This window comes from Phacochoerus africanus, chromosome 11, assembly GCF_016906955.1.
Source record: "Phacochoerus africanus isolate WHEZ1 chromosome 11, ROS_Pafr_v1, whole genome shotgun sequence".
NCBI classification, from domain to species: Eukaryota; Metazoa; Chordata; class Mammalia; order Artiodactyla; family Suidae; genus Phacochoerus; species Phacochoerus africanus.
This window is the reverse complement of record NC_062554.1, coordinates 30,814,790-30,835,182: the sequence shown is the minus strand read 5'-3', so window position 1 is coordinate 30,835,182 and position 20,393 is coordinate 30,814,790. Positions and strand designations below refer to the sequence as shown.

General features: G+C 34.5%; 1 protein-coding gene across 1 annotated transcript in view; it reads right to left on the bottom strand.

The window, feature by feature from the left end:
* CNTN5 (contactin 5) overlaps nucleotides 1-20,393 on the bottom strand; it is a 435,777-nt gene that overhangs the window by 299,024 nt on the left and 116,360 nt on the right. The window contains exon 6 of the mRNA XM_047754347.1: nucleotides 8,843-9,046. Within this exon, the coding sequence (XP_047610303.1) occupies nucleotides 8,843-9,046 (204 nt within the window). The remainder of the gene's footprint in view (nucleotides 1-8,842; nucleotides 9,047-20,393) is intronic.

Sequence of the window (20,393 nt, the reverse complement as noted above, 5' to 3'; positions counted from 1 at the left end):
CAGGAATACCATTCACCTCATGTGAATTGTAGAAAGAGGCAGTCGAAAGCCACTGATTTATGCAAAAGGCAGTATCGTAATTAGAAATGCAAAGTAGTGGATGGATGAGAGTGAAATTGCAGATGTAGAATGCACAGGGCTTGCCAAATCTATGGAGGATTCTAATTGAACAAGAAATATTTGTATTAGATGTTTAGAAGACAAGTGATCTCACAAACAAACATCAGCTGAAGAAGTTAGTTTGCAGGAGATTCTAAACTGGAAACAGAAATAGAAGTGTCCACTAAAGACAAGTATTTAGAAAGAGAGATGGGGCCCAAGAGTAGAATTCTGGAGGAACACCTACATTTAGAAGGATAAGCCTCCTTAAATCCTTTTAGGGAAAATGCCAAGGGTAAACAAACCAGAATGGACCCACTCAGACTGACAGCTAAATTCAATGATTTATTTAGGAGGTAGACTGAGGAGAGACAGTGAAAGGTACAGATAAACTTTTTGGGGAGAGTCTATGGACAGGTAAATTGAAAAAAAAGAAAATATCTTCAGGTTAACAGAGATTGTGAGGAGGTCAAGAATGATGAAGACAGAAAAACCTGATATATTTGAGAAACAGTTAACTAATTTTTAGAAAATGCCTTGGTGTGGTGAGGCTCAGTGCCATTAAATGAAGGCACGAAATATGGCAATGGAGACAGTGAGTGCAGACTAGTCTGACAAGAGAAAAGAAGGATCAAAATTACTGAACATTTTCCACTCTTAAAAAATAATTCAAAGTTCCTCTTCTTTTATTATATTAGGAATGATATATTCATAATTATAATGCCAGTTATTAAGTTTATAGCCTTTGAGATTCCATTTCCTGAATCACAATAACAAGTTCTCATGTAGGAAACCAGAAAAAGTCTAAATTATATGCATATTTAAGAAATTTATCTTATTATTTGTAAGCACTTATTAAATAATTCTTCAAAGTTTCTAAGACACATTAAGGGAGTTAATAAAATGATGCACATTATTTTTCTTGATAAAAATCCTTATTTACATAGATAGAAGTTCAAATTGTTTTTATAAGTCTGAGGAGAAATAGAATTGTATGGAATGACTGATTGTCGAGAAGGTCTGAGCAAATTATTAATTTTCTTCAAAAATCATCCAATGATTTCTTGATGTTTTTATTTAACTTGTATCATATCAAGATGATAAGCCTTCCAGAGAGACACATAGCAAAATAAGTAAAAGATTAATATAAGCCAAATAATTTCTTATATTCCTGCAGAACTTGACATAAAACCTTAATATGATTCAGTTTTCTTCACAGTAGATAAATATACTCCAATAGGAGTGTTCTTGTCACAAGCTTTTCAAGTTCCCCCGGAGCTATCTATAAATTGAAAATGTTGAACAAAGATTTGAAGGAGAAAAAGTTTCCAGGGTTTAGGGTCAAACATTCAAGACCCAATACAGAATTTAGAGGAGAAAAGGGAAAAACTTAGAATACTCAAGCCCATTCCAATTGGCATATTTCCTTGTGATAAACAGACTGATCAATGAACTAAGAACAACCTCACTGCATCTAACTCTTTTAGTGTCAAAACCAATTTAGGGATCAGAAAGAGAGAAACGCAGCGTCCACTCCATCTGTACTTCATCAGGAGCAAAACAAAAAGAGAGGATTTGAGTGGAACTGATAGGAATAGAGTAGAATAGTTACACAGGTAGTTTTAGAAATTCCACTAGGGGATTTTGGATAGAGATGGAACTTTAGGGGGACCGCTGTAAGTTAATGATCACTTAAGAAAGGTATAGGAGGACATCAAGAAATGAAGCAGGCTTGCTTAACTATAAAGCCATCAATAAAAGCACAAGATATGCTCCAGACCAGTAAGTGAAAGAATGATGCGTACATCCTACTGGCTGATTCCAGCAAGATAATGATCCTTAGACCAAGGATGGGAATAGAAGGGAAGTAAAGATTCTCATTATATGAGATGATTAACATATTTTCACTTATCTGAATAAGTCCTAATTTGACCTTATAGGGTCAAACATTCTCCAGCCTGATGTGAAGGAGGAGCTAGTGATGTAAACCTGACATCTACTCAAAGAATGAGGAAGAGGGTAGTCTTTTCCCCTCGTAACTGCCTTTGATTATAAAATTCTAGCCCACTTAATTCTCAGGGCAGACCCACCTTGCTTGACCACTTGTATTCCTCAGAAGTGTCCTATGTTAATAAATCTACATCTTGCCTATCACTGAGCCTCTTGCTGAATTCTTTCTGTGCTGAGACACAAAGAACCTGAGCCTCAGTACATCCTGGTACCAGGTGAGTGAATCTAATTAAAAGAATATGGGTTCAAGTCCAAATGTGAGGTGTATGGTTTCAGAACATGGACCCATTTTAATTGATGCTTATTCCATCAAAGTTTGCTATTTCTGATTCAATGACTAGATCTTGGACACTGAATTACAAGCAGAACACTGTTTAGCAGCCTATTCTCTGGAATTGGGGTGGGGGGGCGTAAGAACTCTGATATGTAGACTTTGCTAGTTTTCATGTTGTAGATGCTCCCATCATGGTTGATCTCAAGCTACCAGGAAGTGAAGAGATGCGTATAATCAACTCTTACAAGCAGGAAGAAGCTAGCTCCAACACACTGCTAAAATAGCCATGACTATTGCACTAGATAAGTAAGAAAAACAAATTGCTTCAGACTCCTGTTTGGTCTTTGTATAAGTTTTCTGAAACAAAATTTCATAAACTCTATAGTTTAAGCTGGCACACATTTATTCTCTTACAATTCTGCAGATCATAAGTTCAAAATTAGTTTCCTTTGGCCTAAATCAAGGTGGCCTCCCTTGAGGGCAAGGCCACCCTCCCACTGGAAGCTCTAGAGAAAATCCATTTCCCTGCCTTTTTCAACTTCTGGAGCTGCATTCCTTGCATTCCTCAGCACGTGGCCTCTTCTTCCATCTCCAAAGTACATCATCACTTTAATCTCTACTTCTGTCATCGCTTCCTCTTGCTTTCTCCTCCTGTGTAGTCAAACATCCCTCTGCCTCCCTCTTATCAGGACTCTTGTGACTACATTCATTCCTCAAACCTACCCCATCCCACACTCTTGCTCTGTGGAATAAATTTCAAATAAATTACCTACAAGCAAATTTTGTTTCAAGCTTTGCTTGAAGAGCACATAAGCCCAGACAATATATTCTATAACAGTTTATAAAGTGAAATTTTATTTGTACTTGAAGGGAAATAATTTGTCTATGCATAGAGCCTCTGTTATTTTTAGAAAGGTCTACTTTCTTCCAGAGAGGTATAAAAACACAATGTTCTGAAATTATTTTTATAGCTAACTCTATGGTCACAGCAGATTAAATGCAATTTTTATATTCAAACCCCTGCAGAGGTGTTTGCCAAGTTTGCAGAAATATCCATTATAAGGCCTGTCTCTGCACTGAGAGGTTTGTAAAACTCAGCAGGAATTGTAGCTGACTGTGGTGCAAAAAATGGATTCATCCACAATCATATTCTATCTTTATTTTAAGACTAAGTGTTTAATATACGCCACCTACTTCAGAAAACATTCAAGAATATGCCCTTTCTTGTGAACAAACTTTTCAATTATTTTTTGAAGAGAGAGCAAATAGTAATATAAAAGTTTTTTTGAATTAAAAACCATTCTAGTCTAATTTATGCCTTTTTGGAATAATATTACAATTTTCCCAGAGTTCCCTTGTGCTGCAGTGGGTTAAGGATCCAGCATTGTCCCCGTAGTGGCTCAGATTGTTGCTGTGGCACAGGTTCAATTCCTGGCCCAAGGACTTCCATATGCCACAGGCATGGCCAAAAAATAAGAACATAAAAATAATAATAATACCATTTCCTTTTTTAATATATTATTTTGGCATGAATTCTGTAAACATTCTGTAAGCTCAGTAATTTTTAATAGAAACTGTTAATCTAGTATTGCATATAAAAGTTAAGTCTGGGAAACTTGTATGCTTTTGTCCATTCTCCTGTCTGTACAATCGGTTCTCTACTGAGATTGTGTGGGATCGCCTGGGAGAGGAGGGTCAGCTCCTCTTTGATGTGAGGGCAGTAACTGGCCATCAGGCTGTGGCATCCCTATGCCAGAACAAGAAGCTTTTACATGGTAGGCTACTATTTACATTTAACTTTCCATGGACAGTTTGCTCATGTTGTTAAGAGACAAGCCCTTTAGTCTTTTTGTATGTAGGGATAGGGAAAAATGTATTCCAGTATTACACTGAAACAGATGTTCAACATACAGACCTTCAGTCCCTCTTTGTTTGGCCACATTTCTTATGGCCACCATTAGCTAACTTTTCTGAGCTTGATTAGGCTTCCACTGGGCACATGGTTATTAGCCCCTTATTTAGCTCCATTAAACTTTACTCTAGGTTTTAGTTACTCTGCCTGTTTAGTCCTTAAACTCACATCCTCATTCTCCCAGAAATATATCAAAATGTCTCATTTTTTAGTGAAATGCTTCCTCTCTTCATGGATGATACGAATTTCCTCTTACAGGGTCTCACAAGGGAGATAGGTGACAAATTCCTGTCATAGGTTCTCACAAAGGAGACAGGTGAAACCCAGTCCATCATCTTGAGCAGCATGCCCATCTCTCCTTGCTTATATATTCATTTCCTTTGGCTTCCTGGACATGCCATTTCTATTTGTCCTATTATCACTGACTTCTCCATCTCATCATATTGTGTAGGGTTTACATTCTTTACCTTTCCAGTGTGATTTGGACTACTCAAGACTTGGTCCTAAGCTCACTTCTTTTCATTTTCTACTTATTTCATGGACTTTCTTAACTACAACAATAGTTCATTTATCATTTGCGTTGTGATGACTCATGTTCATATTTCAACACTGTTATTGAAACTATGAATTGTACTTGTAGAGGAAAATTTTAAGAGAAGTCACATCCAAAATGTATCACAATATTATTTCCCTTGTTATAGTCAATTTAAAATTTCACCTTATGAAAACATCTAGTATAGTATGCATATCTACAAATTGGTTACAAGCCTGCAACAATGTGGTACTGAATGATAATTGTATACTAATAATTTATAAGCATCTACTAATTTTCAGCTTTTAAAGTTAGTCTCTGGGAAAGTGGAGAAGACTTGGTTGCACTTGCATGAGAGAATGTCTGAATAAAAGTGGCAGATGAAAGAAGGACATGAAAGAAAGAAATGTAAAGGAGAAAGTAGGAATGAAATTATCTTCATTTTATACAATAAGAAGCCAAGAATTATTTTAAGAGTTAAAAGGACAGTAGAGATTTAAGTACATAGTCAAAACTAAAACAAAAACAACAGAAAACTATTATATAAATTTACAAGGGAGAATAGAAGAAGCATATGTATATCATATGAGGGAGTCAAGAGTTATTGTCCAAACTTGATTAAACAAGAAGCGCAGGTATTCCCTGTAGTACCTAAGAACCTTGTGGAGAAAAATAGAAGTTAAAAAATTGGCTCTAAGGGGAATTTCCGTTGTGGCGCGGCAGGAATGAATCCAACTAGTACCCATGAGGACAGCGGTTAGATCCCTGGCCTCGCTCAGTGGGCCAAGGATCCGGCATTGCGTTAGTTGCGGTGTAGGTCACAGATGCGGCTCAGGCCCCACATTACTATGGCTATGGAATAGGCTGGCAGCTGCAGCTCTAATTTGACCCCTAACTTAGGAACTTCCATTAACCATGGGGCAGCTCTAAAAAAAGTTTGCTTCAGGGAGTGAAATTGGCTACAAGGATGGTATGTTGGTTTGCTTTTTTCCTCTGTTATCAGCACTTATAAACCATTACATTCCTTTGATGAGGGTGTATTACTTAAGTAAACATTAGTAGACAAAAAAAAATCACCAAGATAACAAAAACCTTAGGTAATTTACAGAAGAAGAAATGTGAATTTTCTGACTTCTCTTACAAAATCTTAAATAAGATTGTCACTGAATGGTGGGATTGAAATTTCGCAGATGTTTTACATTTGTTTCTCTCTAACTTAAACGTTAACTTTAAAATAACAGTTTTATTTTACTTGTTTGTATTGCTTTATTGAGCTTTTCATACAGTACTGCTCAAATAATGATTTTTTAAAAATATAGATGTTTGTAAAAGAACAGAAGAGTCAATAATTTCAACTGCTTCAGTAAATTTAATGAATATGATGACTACAAACTATTTACTAGTTTAATGACCTCATAGTGGTTAAATAAGAAATTACGACCAACAGAATAATGTTCTGAAAAGGGCAGAGGGAATGACAATCAACAGTCAAGGATAAAGGAACTGGTTTTAATAGGAAGAGAGACACAGAGCTTCTCTTCTGAGATAGAATAAGAAATGAGGATATAATTAGATTTGAATTTTATTAGTAGGAAAATAAATGTATTACTTATATAGTTTTTGTAAAGTAGTGGGGAGGGAAGGGGCTTGTCCAGTTTGAGAAAAGCAGAGAAGCTTCCAGAAACTTTGGGAGAGTAACAAATTAACCATGTGCAGAAACTTACTAGGCTTGAGAGGCAATACTGAAGTTGGTGCTCACAAATCCACGGCAAGTATAGGTCTCTAGCAGCTCTCAGATCCCCAGGCAGTCACAAAATAAGGGTTTAGTAGCTCACTGGGAGTGGGGTTTTGCCAAACAAGAGCAATGGAATCAGAAGGGCAAAAGTGTTTAAATACCGGCAAAAAAATTGATTATCCTTGAAAGCTTTGACCATGGAAAGTAGAAGGTAAAGTTAATTGATGCATTTAGACCACAAAATAAAAGTACAAGGGACTGTTGAACATGGTACTAAACTTTTAAATCACTAGTATAGGTGACATCAGCTTTTGGATCCTGAATTTTACCTGGGTTACTCTCCCTTGCAATGGTCAATATAATGTTTAGGTCTGTTGTGCAAAAAGAATGCAGAAGAATCTCCTCCACCTCAGATACTATCCAACTGTACAGTATAATTACATACATGGGGAGTGTAAGTGGAACTGGGAAGTGGAACTGGTTATTGGCTAGTCAGAAAAATGTTAGAATTTTCAAACAAAGATGCTTCAAATTCTTAAGGAATTAATGATAAAATACTCAGAAACCTAATGGTAATGGTTTGTAGAGAGTCACCTCAATTCCAAGCTATTAATTAGGTAAGTTTTTAAATTAGAAAAGTTTTTAAAATGCATATCTATTTTTTATTATTCTATTTACCCTATAGTCATTCTCATATAATCTTTAAGTTTGCATAATATATGCACATCATAGCTTTAATTGCAGTAATGGAATGCACAGTGATGATTCAAGTCTCTTTTTCTAATGCAGTCCTCTCATGCATATTAGGATACTACTGCATATTACTACATAGTAATAGTATTAGCTGACATACTGTATATTACTACACAGTAATATATTATTAGCATACATACTGCATATTACTACATAGATTTCCCATGGACATCTTATCTCATCATATGCAAAACTGAATTTCTTACACTCATCAATTCCTCAATCTGTTCCTTCATCTGTCTTAGTTCTTTTCATGAAAAGATTCATTACCCATTCAATAAACGAAGTAAAAGTTCCTCTTACTCCAGAGTGCCATGTTTAATTAGTCATCACATTCTGGTAATTCTACCTTCTTAATATCTGAGGCATATTTTCTACCTTCCAATGCTATTACCACTGCTTTCATTCCATCCCTCCTCATCTCTTGGCTTATTAGTTCTAGTAGCCTCTAAATTGGTCTCCTAATTTCCATTCTTGTTTCCCATCTATTCATCCATGCTATGCTATGACTTAGCTCTGTGACCTTTGGCAGGTCTCTTCATTTCTTTAATATTGGCTTCCTCATCTCTGAAATAGATATTGCATTTATACTCTTTACATGATGGGATTATAGGATTATTACAAATATATATATATATATATGAAACTCTGGCTATACATACTGCAGCATATACTCTAAAACTAAGCACATAAAAGACCAGAGTTGAAGTAGATTATTTTTTAAGATTCACAATCTATCAGGATTCTCAAGCTTACTTCTCAATAATTCCTTCATAGATTTTTTTATTGCTTGACAGAGCAAGCCACATATCATATATCAACTGTAATATAGCACTTGACTTCTTTAATGTGATGCTTAAGTATAAAAGTCTATAACTACAAATGAGGTATTTAAATTTGAAGATACTTTGAATAGATGGCAATACCTATAATCACAGAATCATCATTTCCGCCTGAACTGCACTTAAAAGTTAAAGTTCCAACTGCTCCTATTATTGGAAAAGTAATAATTACAATTATAACTATACTAAAAGCTGAACATTCAATTTGAAGGTAGCTAAAATTAAAAAAAAATGGTGAAACGCTTGCAATTCGTAAACATATGCTAACAGAAGCACTAAGGAGCAAAAAAGAGAACTGTGGAGTCTTTATTACAGTTCATCTTTTCAGAATCCCTCTCCCTTTCTGGCATCGGGATAGTGTTATGGTTAATATTTTTCCTCTATATATCATCACTTTCCTATGTCAAAAATATTATTCTAAGGTATGCATAATCTTAGACTAAAAGAGTAGAGTTTCTAAATATGACAAATGCCACTTTATTTTATTTGCGCCAGATTTAAGTGCTTAGAACATAAATACATCTTTTTTAAGCCTTTTTTTTAATTGAAGTATATATAGTTGATTTACAGTACAGTCTTAGCTTCAGATGTACAGCATAGTGATTCGGTATTTCTGAAGATTATACTCACTTACTTTTTCATGTTTGAGGTAACCGACCATTTCAATCCAGGCCACACAACTTACCATCATTACGTAGAGTGAGTGGTGTTGGAGGACTAAGTACTCGAGCGTTCGTCACTGTGTTTTTCACCAGACAAATATAGCTGCCAACATCTGATGTTTGGACTTTAGAAATATAAAGGTTGCCTGTCTCCTGGGAAATGAACCGCCGGCTGTCTTCCGCCACAAAGGAAGGGAATTCATTAAATACCCAGCTATAGATGATCTCTGAAAATACACAAAATTCAATTGTTGAAAGACTTGGATTACTTTACTAAAAGTTCAACTCAAGCAACAAAGCCTCTAATAATTGTCCGATGTGTTGCAAGATCACACATATTTGATTCAGATATCTATATAATTTTGCACTTTATGGTCAAAGAACAGTTGCTCTTCATGATTACAGAAAGATCTGAACTGCTTCTTAAGGATGCTTAGCCTTTATCCATTCATCCATGCACCCATTCATTCAATTCCAATGTGTGTTGAGTGTGTATTAGGTGACTGGCACTATGAAAGCATTGAAATTAAAAAGAAGGGAGAGTTTTCTATTCTCAAAGAGCAGCCTAATGGGAGAGATTAACCCAAACTTGTGAAATATGAAACAATGGAATAAAGAAATGGAGATTGTATACTCTATTGCAAAGAAGGCATGGAAGAGAGGCACTTAAGCCATCATGTCGACATGATCAGCAAAAACTTCTTCAGTTAAGACATGCCGGAGCTACATTCATTTACTCATTTGTTCAACAAATACTAGTTGAGGATCATGATAGTTTAGGAATTCTCTAAATGAAAAAAGAAGTCTGTGCTCTCATGGAGCTTTCATTATAGTAGAAAGAACAAGAATACACAAACAGATACATATTTGTCAAGTAGTAACAAGTGCTGCGAAGAAAATTTAAGCTTATAAAGAGAGCTAGAGAGCCACAGGGGTGAGAAGGACATGGGAATTTATATTTTAAAAATGTTCTCTGACTGCTGGGTAGAGCTGAGACAGTGTGAGGACAATGCAGCAACAGGGGGAAAGGGAAGCAGGAGGATATCCGTGGCCTAAAAGGCCATTTTCAAAATAGCATGAAAAATATAAATGAGTTTAACTAGAAAGGTAGTTAGTGGTAGTGATAGTAATGATGAAGTGGTGAGAAGTGATTGGTTCTTGTAAAAATGTAATAGTAGTGTTGACCAGAATTGCTGGTGGGTTGACCATGAAATGTGAGATTAAAAAAAAAGAGAAAAGTCTCTCTCTCTCTTCCCCCTCTACTCTTTCTTTCCACCTACCTATCAACCTACCTACCATGGTAATACATTTATCGCTCTGGCTCTGCCCAGTTTCCAATGGGAAGCCTGGCAAATGCCTTTAGTCAGTCTTTTTGAATACTGCAACAGAGACCTGAAGATTATTTATGTACATTGAAAGAAAATGTAACTAACTTCAAAACTTTCCATATGGATTAATTAACTTGAAATAGAACCCTCCCCCGTCTACTACTATTACTATTTAAATTTTTAACTGAACTCACATCCACTATAATAAGTATAATAAAGGTAAATTAATAATATTAATTATTTAATTTTCATGAACATGTGTTTAAGACAGGTGGTGCCATAGGCTGTCAACTGAGAAGGATCAGAAACATTTTTATAGATATTATCTTAAGCAGGTGTATCCTATAGAGTCAACTGGTAAATATAAATAATGGCATTTCTTCTGTCCCCAAATCCCCCCACCCCATATCTTCCTCACTTAGTTCAATTCACTGGGACTTCCAGAAGTTGTATAGTCAAATTCTGACCAGGCGACTTATGATGGTTTGAATTGAGAGGGTATTTAACTAACTCTGTGAGGTTCGGTTTTCTCATTCAAAGACTGACAGTAACATAACTTTATAAGTTTTCAAATAAGATAACATAACCAGGAACTTTACTCAAAATAGGTATTTATAAAATATGAAAAATAACATTTCTGTTATCCTCAACCCCACCAAAATTATTAGCTGAGGAGCTCCTTCTATGTGTTCTGTATAAGTATAATGAAAACAGTAGAGAGAATCTAAATGCTGAAATAATTATGGGTGCTTAAATGTTATTTGACCTGTATTCCACAGAAAACTTCAATGACAAATTGAATGCTGATTCTAAGGAAGATTTAGCCAATATTTATCACTTAAAGGAATGTATTATATTCCAGCAGATGCTAGGGAATTTTGAAATGTTATATTGCACTAGCTGATAATTACATACATATGAACAATTTTTAAAAGTTTCAAATATTTTAACAAATGTTATGAAAAGTAAACTTTCTAAAAAAATTTATTGTGGTATAGTTGACTTACAGTGTTTCAGCTTCAAGTTTACATATAGCAAAGTGAATCGATTATACATATACATAATATCCATTCTTTTTTCCTGTACATTATTACAGAACATTGAGTAGGTCTCACTGTGCTATACAGTAGGTCCCTATTAGCTATCTGTTTCATATATATTAGTGTATATGTATTAATCCTATCATCCCAATTTAACCTTCCCCCATGGTTTCTCCATTGGTAACCATAAGTTTGTTTTCAAAATCTGTAAGTTTTTTCTATTTTTATAAATAATTTTGTATCATTTTAAATTAAATTCCACATATAAGTGATATCACATGATATTTGTCTTTCTCTGACTTACTTCACTTAATAGGATAATCTCTAAATTAATCCATCTTGCTGCAAATAGCATTATTTCATTCTTTTTATGGCTGAGTAATGTTCTATTGTATATGTACCTCATCTTTATTCATTCCTCTGTAGATGGACATTTAGGTTGCTTCCATATCTCGGTTATTGCAAACAATGCTGTGATGAACAATGAGATGCATGTATCTTTTCAAATTATTGTTTTCTCTAGGTATATGCCCAGGAGTGGGATTGCTAGGTCACATGGTAGTTCACTATTTAGTCTTTTAAGGACTCTCCATACTGTTCTCCACAGTGGTTGTACCAATTTACATTCCCATGAACAGTGTAGGAGGGTTCCCTTTTCTTTACACCTTCTCTAGCATATGTTGTTTGTAGATTTTTTGATGCTGGCCATTCTGACTGGTGTGAGGTAACACCTCACTGTAGTTTTGATTTGCACTTCTCTAGTAATTAGTGATGTTAATTAAGCATCCTTCCATGTGCCTTTTGGCTATCTGTTCATCTTTGGAGAAGTGTCTATTTAGATCTTCTAACCTTTTTTTTTTTTTTTGATTGGGCTGTTTGTTTTTTTTTGATATTAAACCGCATGAGATGTTTGCATATTTTGGAGATTAATCCCTTGTCATTTGCTTCATTTGCAAAGATTTTCTCCCATTCTGTGGGATGCCTTTTGCTTGTTTGTTTGTTTTTATTTTTAATGGTTTCCTTTGCTTTGCAGAAGCTTTTATGTTTAATTAGGTCCCATTTGTTTATTTTTGTTTTTATTTTCATTACTTTAGGAGGTGGATCAAAAAAGATATTGCTGAGATTTACACCAGAGGATGTTCTGCCTATATTTTCCTATAGGAGTTTTATAGTATCCGGCCTTATGTTTAGGTCTTTAGTCCATTTTGAGCTTTTTTGTGTGTATGGTGTTAAGAGAATGTTCTAATTTCATTCTTTTACATATAGCTGTTAGGAAAGTAAAATTTCTAGCTTTCAGTTAGTCACTAAGTAGACTAAATTTGATATTTCATGAAGAATTTATTAAAAGTATCCATGTAGCTTTACAAAAAGAAGATCCACAGAGTACAAGTGAAGTACTTCATTCTCTTCTTTTTTTTTTTTGTCTTTTTGCCTTTTCTTGGGCCGCTCCCGCGGCTTTATGGAGTTTCCCAGGCTAGGGGTCTAATCGGAGCTGTAGCTGCCAGCCTATGCCAGAGCCACAGCAACTCGGGATCCGAGCCGCGTCTGCAACCTGCACCACAGCTCACAGCAACGCCAGATCATTAACCCACTGAGCAAGGGCAGGGACCAAACCCGCAACCTCATGGTTCCTAGTCGGATTCGTTAACCACTGCGCCACGACGGGAACTCCCATTCTCTTCTCACAGTGCTCAACTTGACTCTAAATTCAAGATCTTCTCACATTTAAAATTAGGAGTTCTTATAACTGTTATAATTAGAATTTCATTTGCTGCTCACACATCAGTCACAGATAATTTTTGATATATTTGAAATTTATTTAAGGTTAGATTTCTGAGGTTATTTCAATTTTTGATTTGTTTTACTAGAACTTTTAGGGAAAAGAAAGTAATGAACAATTATATTAAAGACTATCATTAATTGAAATACTATTTTTTATTATACTAATAGTGTTTGTTGAGTCAATGTCATAAAATATTTTTAGAATAGGAAAGAAGTATTTACACAAAATTGGCATTTTCTCAAATTTTACAGGTAAATGAGTATTCTGGGGCTCAAAACGCTTATTTGGTTTTTAAAATAAGTTTCAGTTTTATATAGCATAACATTTCATAATTCCAAGAAGGATACAAAGTAAAAATGGTACACAGTAGGAAAGCTGACAACCTGAATTTAGATTGGATTTTCTGCCTGTGCCAAAAATGGATATATTGAACTAGGCTAGGTCTCTTTTAAAATTACTGTTTACTTTCTCCTATACGGTTTTTCATTCTCTATCAGAATTTAGTTAAAATCCTTTTCAAATGTTTCGTTACTGTCATAAAAACAAGCATTTGTTATATTTTTAGTATGTCAGAGTCTGAAGATTATAAAATGATTCAGGAAGCTACTAAAATATAGTCGGCTTTGAGGTCATTCTTCAGTCTCACATACCACTTTGTTTTATACCAATTGTGCTTGGCCCTTAAAAATATTTTAATATAAGCTGATACACTGAATATTAACATCTTAATATTATTATTCATTTTCAGAAGTGTATTGAGACTAATTGGTTAATTGCACTTTTCCCCATTCTTCTAAGGTTCTTTTTTAATAGTATGTTTAACCAAGACAATTAAAATGTTTTAGAAGTTCTGATACGATTCTTCAGTGAGTACTCCCTGAAGATTCCATGTTAAGTTTCTCTAGTACATTTTTTATACTGTGTGGTATTATGTATTTGGCCCATAAGCCCATGTATTGTGCTTGCTTGAGGTTTTTGTTTCTTATGGGAGAATTGCAATCTTTCTCCCCAAGTCAGCAAGAGCCATTCTAGTTCCCTAAGAAACTAGCCTATTAAAAGCTTGTCTTGGTGCAGATATGATATTATTATTATTTCTTTGCCCATGGTGTTTTTTTTATTAAAATATATGTCTTTTTCAGCATATCGTTTACAATGTCATGCCAATTTCTGCTATACAGCAAACTGATTCAGTCATATAATATATATACTCAGGAGTAAGATTGCTGGACCATGTTGTAGTCCTATTTTTAGTTTTCTGAGGAGCCTCCATACTGTTCTTCATAGTGGTTGTACCAATTTACATTCCCAACAACGGTGCAGGACGATTCCCTTTTCTCCACACCCTCTCCAGAATTCTAACTTCCCCTCTCAGGCAGAATTGGGAAGACTTGTCCTTTATATCAACATGACCAGTTATCCTCAAGCTCCTAGATGATAGGGTCTATTTCCATGACAAATAAATAATCCACCTTGCTGTCCAGATTTCCTCAGGACTTAGAGTGTTACCAGATTTCAGTCAGGATTTTATTCTGGATTTTAGTTCTTTTTCATTTCTGATAGCTCAGATTTTTTTTTTTCTTTCCTGCGAGCTTGGCTTTATTTTACTTGAATGTTGTTTTAGTTAAAATCTTGAACTTAATTTTATTTATCATTTCTAAATTTGAACTTTAGTATCATTTTGAAATATGGCAAAAGTTTCTAGGTGAGCTCTGTCTATCTATTGTCCTAATTGAATGTCCAGGTTTTATGGCTTTACCTATTGCAGACTTTCATCATAATTGCTACCATTGATTTAGTGCCACAAAACAGACTATCTTCCGTTTGCTTCCCTGACAAATAAGACGATTACTTAAATGATATATTTCCATATCCACAGCATATAAAAACAGGAATATACACATGAGCAATGATGTTCATGTCTCATAACTGGTGTGCTGTTAATTTTTTTAAAATAGAGAAAAGGGAATGAAACTGCATACGAACTCTCTGAAGTCCTTAGAAACAATTTCAATGACTAATCATGTGCAATTCATTTCAACACTCTTTAATACAACAAGCCAAAAAATAACCATTCTTCTCCCTAATAATGTGTGTACACATCAGAAGCTTTGGGTCAAAAGATTTAGAGAGAACACAATGGATATAGCAATTGATTTGTTCACTACCCAATTAATAATGCAACTCTTTTAGGGAGTCTAGTTACTTTATCCTTGTCGGCTATAAAAAGGAAAACCTAAAAATCATAAGCTTCTCTATTTTTATTATATGCTCAATTTCATGATTTATAGTAAAATTTTCAGCTAATGGGCTACATTTATCAAAACCCTGGTTTTTATCCTTTTCTAGTTATTCCTGTAATGTGAGATTTAATGCTATCTCTGTCAAATAAGTATAATTATAACTTTTTTGTTTTTTAAATAGTTTGTTTTGTACTTATAGTTTGATGTATTTCTGCACTTACACTGGATACTGAATAACACAGTATGTCATAAGTATTTTAATACTTACAATTTGTCTTATAATCTTTTTTGTATTTGCAATTCCATTATTCTTTATGACTCTTTTGCCTCTTGTTTTGATAAAGTAATTGATGTAAAGATACTTGAATAGTGGAATCTAGTAAGTTACTGACTGAAACAGTAAGGCTTTAAAAATTGTCACTATGATTATTTTGTTTATTGAAGTTTGTAGATGATGATGCTAGCTACCATTTTGAGTTTTGGAATAAATGATACCATGAAGGAAATTATAGAAAACTGTATCATTAATTATCCATTGCTACTAAGAAAAAGGAGATACAACCTGAAATTAGAAGGCAGTATTTTTCTACATTGCTGAAGTATACCTGCATTGTGATAGAAAATGTCACTATTGGCCACATTAAAATACTCTTGGTGGGGCAAAGACTAAGTCTACTGTCTTTTTCAGCATATCCCTAAAACCCAACAGGATGCCTGGTATGTTTTTGCTCTATACATATTTGATGAAAAAAAATGAATAGTTAGAATAAAAATATCTATATATGTATTTTTTAAAACCTTTCTAAATTTTAAGAGTAGATTTTCTCCACATTTTAAAATTCTCATTGCAAAATTTCTAAGATTTACATAAACTTATTTTGGCCTTGAGAATAGGAATCAAAGATTGTGTTTGCAGTTGAGCTAAAAACAGACACTGAGAAATAATGTAGGCAGTTTCCAGAATCTGGATGTACTGTCAGTGAACAAGAGAAAAGGTCATTTTCACAAAGTTACTATGAAGTATTTTTGTGGACAGAAGTTGAGGGGACATTAAGTTTTAAGGTAGTTCAACCTCCCTCTCAAGTTAATAGATTCCATGTGTGGTCACTCAATTCAACTCTGATCGAACATGTCACTGACACTGTTGACGAAGCTGATTTGGCAGCTTGAGTTAATAAATGGATCATAGATAAATATTTTGGATGCTTGTTTTAGAATGGAGACTGAGATCAGGACAACTGGGAGTACCAACAGTAAGTAGTGATACATATTTGTAGGCAAAGCACTGTTTAAAGTGTTATGGAGATGTAGGGTGGGGCTGGTATAGGAACTAACTTGAGAGGTTCCTATAAGCCACACAGTTACACATTTCCCACTTCTCCCAGCCATACATATACACAGTGATTAGAAGGCAACATTGTGAGTGAATAAGACCATGGACTTTGGAATCGTAAAGACATGGCTGTAAGATCTACTGACTGTGTACCTTCAGGTAAACTATTTGGCTTAGTCTTCTCATTTGTAAAGTGCATTTAATGGAAGAAATTGTAGGTTTAATACGATATTGCATGTAAGTTTAGTACATAGAACTAGATGTAGTTATTACTGCCATTATAATCATCTTTAGTGTTAAAGGTCTGACACTCAAATAGGTGATCCAGTGGAAAATTATAGCTAATAACTGTCAGAGGAAAAATTCCAAATTGTCTGACTCACTCTAAGCGTATATCTCTTTATATATTTTATCATTATATTGTATTGCTTTGTTATATTCTAATCTTGCTGAACCTCAATTTACATATCCAAAAATGGGACAGTAATATTTATACAATATGATTATGATGAAGATTAGATAAGCTATTTAAATGAGAAAGTTCAACATGTAGAAACTGCTTAGTTAGGGTAGCTACTGGGTTAGGATAAATGACCTAATATAACAAGTTGTCAAAAATTTCAGATATAAAATAGAGCCAGGGGCTAGGATCCTGAAAGTAACAAGAAAATAAAACTATCTAACTGATACTTGGTTAGGACCAGATCAATAGATTTTTAAAGATGTTGTTGGAGTTCCCGTCGTGGCGCAGTGGTTAACGAATCCCACTAGGAACCATGAGGTTGCGGGTTCGGTCCCTGCCCTTGCTCAGTGGGTTAACGATCCGGCGTTGCCGTGAGCTGTGGTGTAGGTTGCAGAGGCGGCTGGGATCCCGCGTTGCTGTGGCTCTGGCATAGGCCGGTGGCTACAGCTCCAATTCGACCCCTAGCCTGGGAACCTCCATATGCCGTGGGAGCGGCCCAAAGAAATAGCAAAAAAAAAAAAAAAAAAAAAAAAAAGACAAAAAAAAAATAAATACAGGTGTTGTGAGGAATGCAAGAGAGAACATTGTCATATAGTTTAAAAATCAAATTACCTTAATACAAAGGCAGGCTGCATTATTATATTAAGTTTCAGTTATCTTGTTGGAACAAAACAAAGTACTAATTCTTCTTTCTATAAGTTTTTGAGACATGCATTTTCATTATATTTGTTACCTAGAGTCAGAAGCAACAGAGTTCTGCTTAAAAACTATAACATGTCACAAGACAAAATAAAATTTTACGTCCATATAATTCGAAACACCATTAGCAAAACAAAAGATAAAGAAAAGTGTATTTATAATAGAAACAATAGTAAATTGGCATTTTCTCATGATCTACAACTTAACTCCGAGTAAGTGAATTCCAAGTTTAGAGTTCAAGTAATTACACAAACTGGGTGGCAGTAATTTCTTTTTCGCTGTCGAATGTTTCACACTATAGAGGATTTTTTTTAATCCCAGGAGCCCTGTGTCTAGAAATAAAGGTAATTGTTAACTCTTTTCAAATTGCAAACTAAATTTCTTGCTTTGCTAAGGAGTTTTCAAATTATTTCTATTCAATTGCAAACTCCAGCAGGTCAGAGACAAGAATTTACTCAACTGGGTGTGCTAGCCCATGGCCCAAGTTCAATTTAGGATTCAAACTTTGCATTTAAAAGCATTCACTCTAAACTTCCAACAATTCATTGTTTAAAGTTAACAGACCCCAGCCCTTAATGAAAAACAAAATCTGTATCCTAGAAACTGGCCAAAGAAATATGACCTGACTATGCTTGTCAAAGTTATGAACAATTAGCTGAAATAAAAGACGAATGCAGATTACTGGAAAACTGTATAGTTTATCCATTAGAGATGACAAAGCTAATCTAAAAAGTTATCCTGATTAAATCAGAACATCAGACAGCTTAATGATAACAACAACAGTAATACTGAACATTTATGGTCTTAGGTCAGTTTCCTAGAAACAGTCTGAGAAGGAGATTCCTTTGAATGTGATTTATTGATAGAGTGTCCCCAGGAGATGGAATTAAAAGAAGCAGAACTGGATGAGGGGGAAAACAAACAAACAGACAGACAAACAAAAATTCTAATCAAAGATGTGGTCCCTGCCAGAAATTAATTTAAGACTAGTCCCACTTTGGGCTCTGGAATACAAATTTCACTGTAGATTTGGTAAGTCAACAGAAAGTAAAGAGAATCCTTAAATTGCTTTCCCTGCATCAGCTGGTTGCTGGCTACCATCAGGGGGAAGTGAGGGGCAATTAGGACAGGGAACACACTTTCCTAGGTAAGGGAACTTCTCTGGAGAAGACATAGCTGCCAGAAGGGTGCGTTAACCAGACATGAGAGATCTGGGTGTAGGACTAATAGGATCTAATAAATTTCTATAGCAGTTAATGTGTTCTGGACAGTGTTTTTCTGTGTACATTAATTTATTTACTCCTTACAGGGATAAATAAACCCATTTTAGGAGTGAAGGAACTAAGATGCAAAGATCAAAAGCTTGACCAAGAAGTCTTACTGAACACAGATCTCTATTTGAAAAAAAAAGAAAAATCTGATTAATAGTTTTTTCAGGTATTTACTAGATTGTGTTATGAGGTCAAATTTTGCCAATTAAAAAACTGATGCTTCATATAGCAGTTGTCAGAGCAGTGTCTAAATCCCTCTAAAAGATAAAAGCAGGTCCCTGGATATTCCTATTAACCATTGAGTCACAGTCTAATTAAACTGTGGTCACAGAGCCTCGACTATATAAGAATGTAAGGCTGTGTCCTGCTAGCACGGAAATCTACTGTAAAATAGTAGGACAGCGTGCCTGACATGTGGATGTTCACAGAGATAAAATCAATATTATTGCACAGTGGCTAACATGGATACTTGTTCTTCCCTACATTAGGAGTTAGGGTTTTCAAATAGTTGACAAAAAACTCCATATATATATTATTATATATATTTATACATGTATTTATATATAATCCAGTATTTTCTGGAACTAACAGGAGTCCACAAGATGGCAGTGCTTGGTGAGTAGAAAACATTAATTTTGGGCAATATTCCAAAGGGAAGAAAATGTAAATCCTGCTTAATAAGATAAAGTTTAATAATTTTTCTGTTTTATTTAGTAAAGTATCTTTTATCCAAAAAGTATTTGTAGCTTGTATAGAAATAAATAAAATTTAATTTAGCTCTATGCATTGAAAGCAAAAGAAAATTCATATTTAAAACATTTAACATTTTTCATTGACAGTGAATTTTTAAGAAATATCTTTACTTTTAATTTCATGCTATGCAAATTTTATAATGTAAATCTGGAGATTTATTGATGGATAAATATTAACAGAAACAAATATGAATTTATAAATCATTTGTCTTCTAGGTAGGTGAGTCACAGAAGACAAAAATCCTCCAGAGTTGTGATTAGCTTAAGTTTTGCATGTTAAGTATGGAACTTTGGTCGCTTTTCAGTTACATTTATCATTTAGGTGCAGTAGAGAATCTCTAGATAAGACAAATTATTATAACGAGATTCTCTGCTGCTCAGCTTCTTACTTTCAATGTAATTTTTCATAAACATTTTTTGTGCTTTTGCTGCCTAACTAATGCTCATTAATCCTTCATGTGAATCTTTAATGAAGGTAATTTATTTGTCACATTGTCATGCATCATATAGAAATAGTCAATACTGTCTATTTATCAAGAGGCATTGAAATGGTTTATTTTCTGCTCCAGGAGTTTGTCCTTATGGTTCACCTGCTTTAAGGGAAAAAAATCCTAATCATAAATACATATTTATATCTGTTGATGTGTAATCACTGTAATAAATCT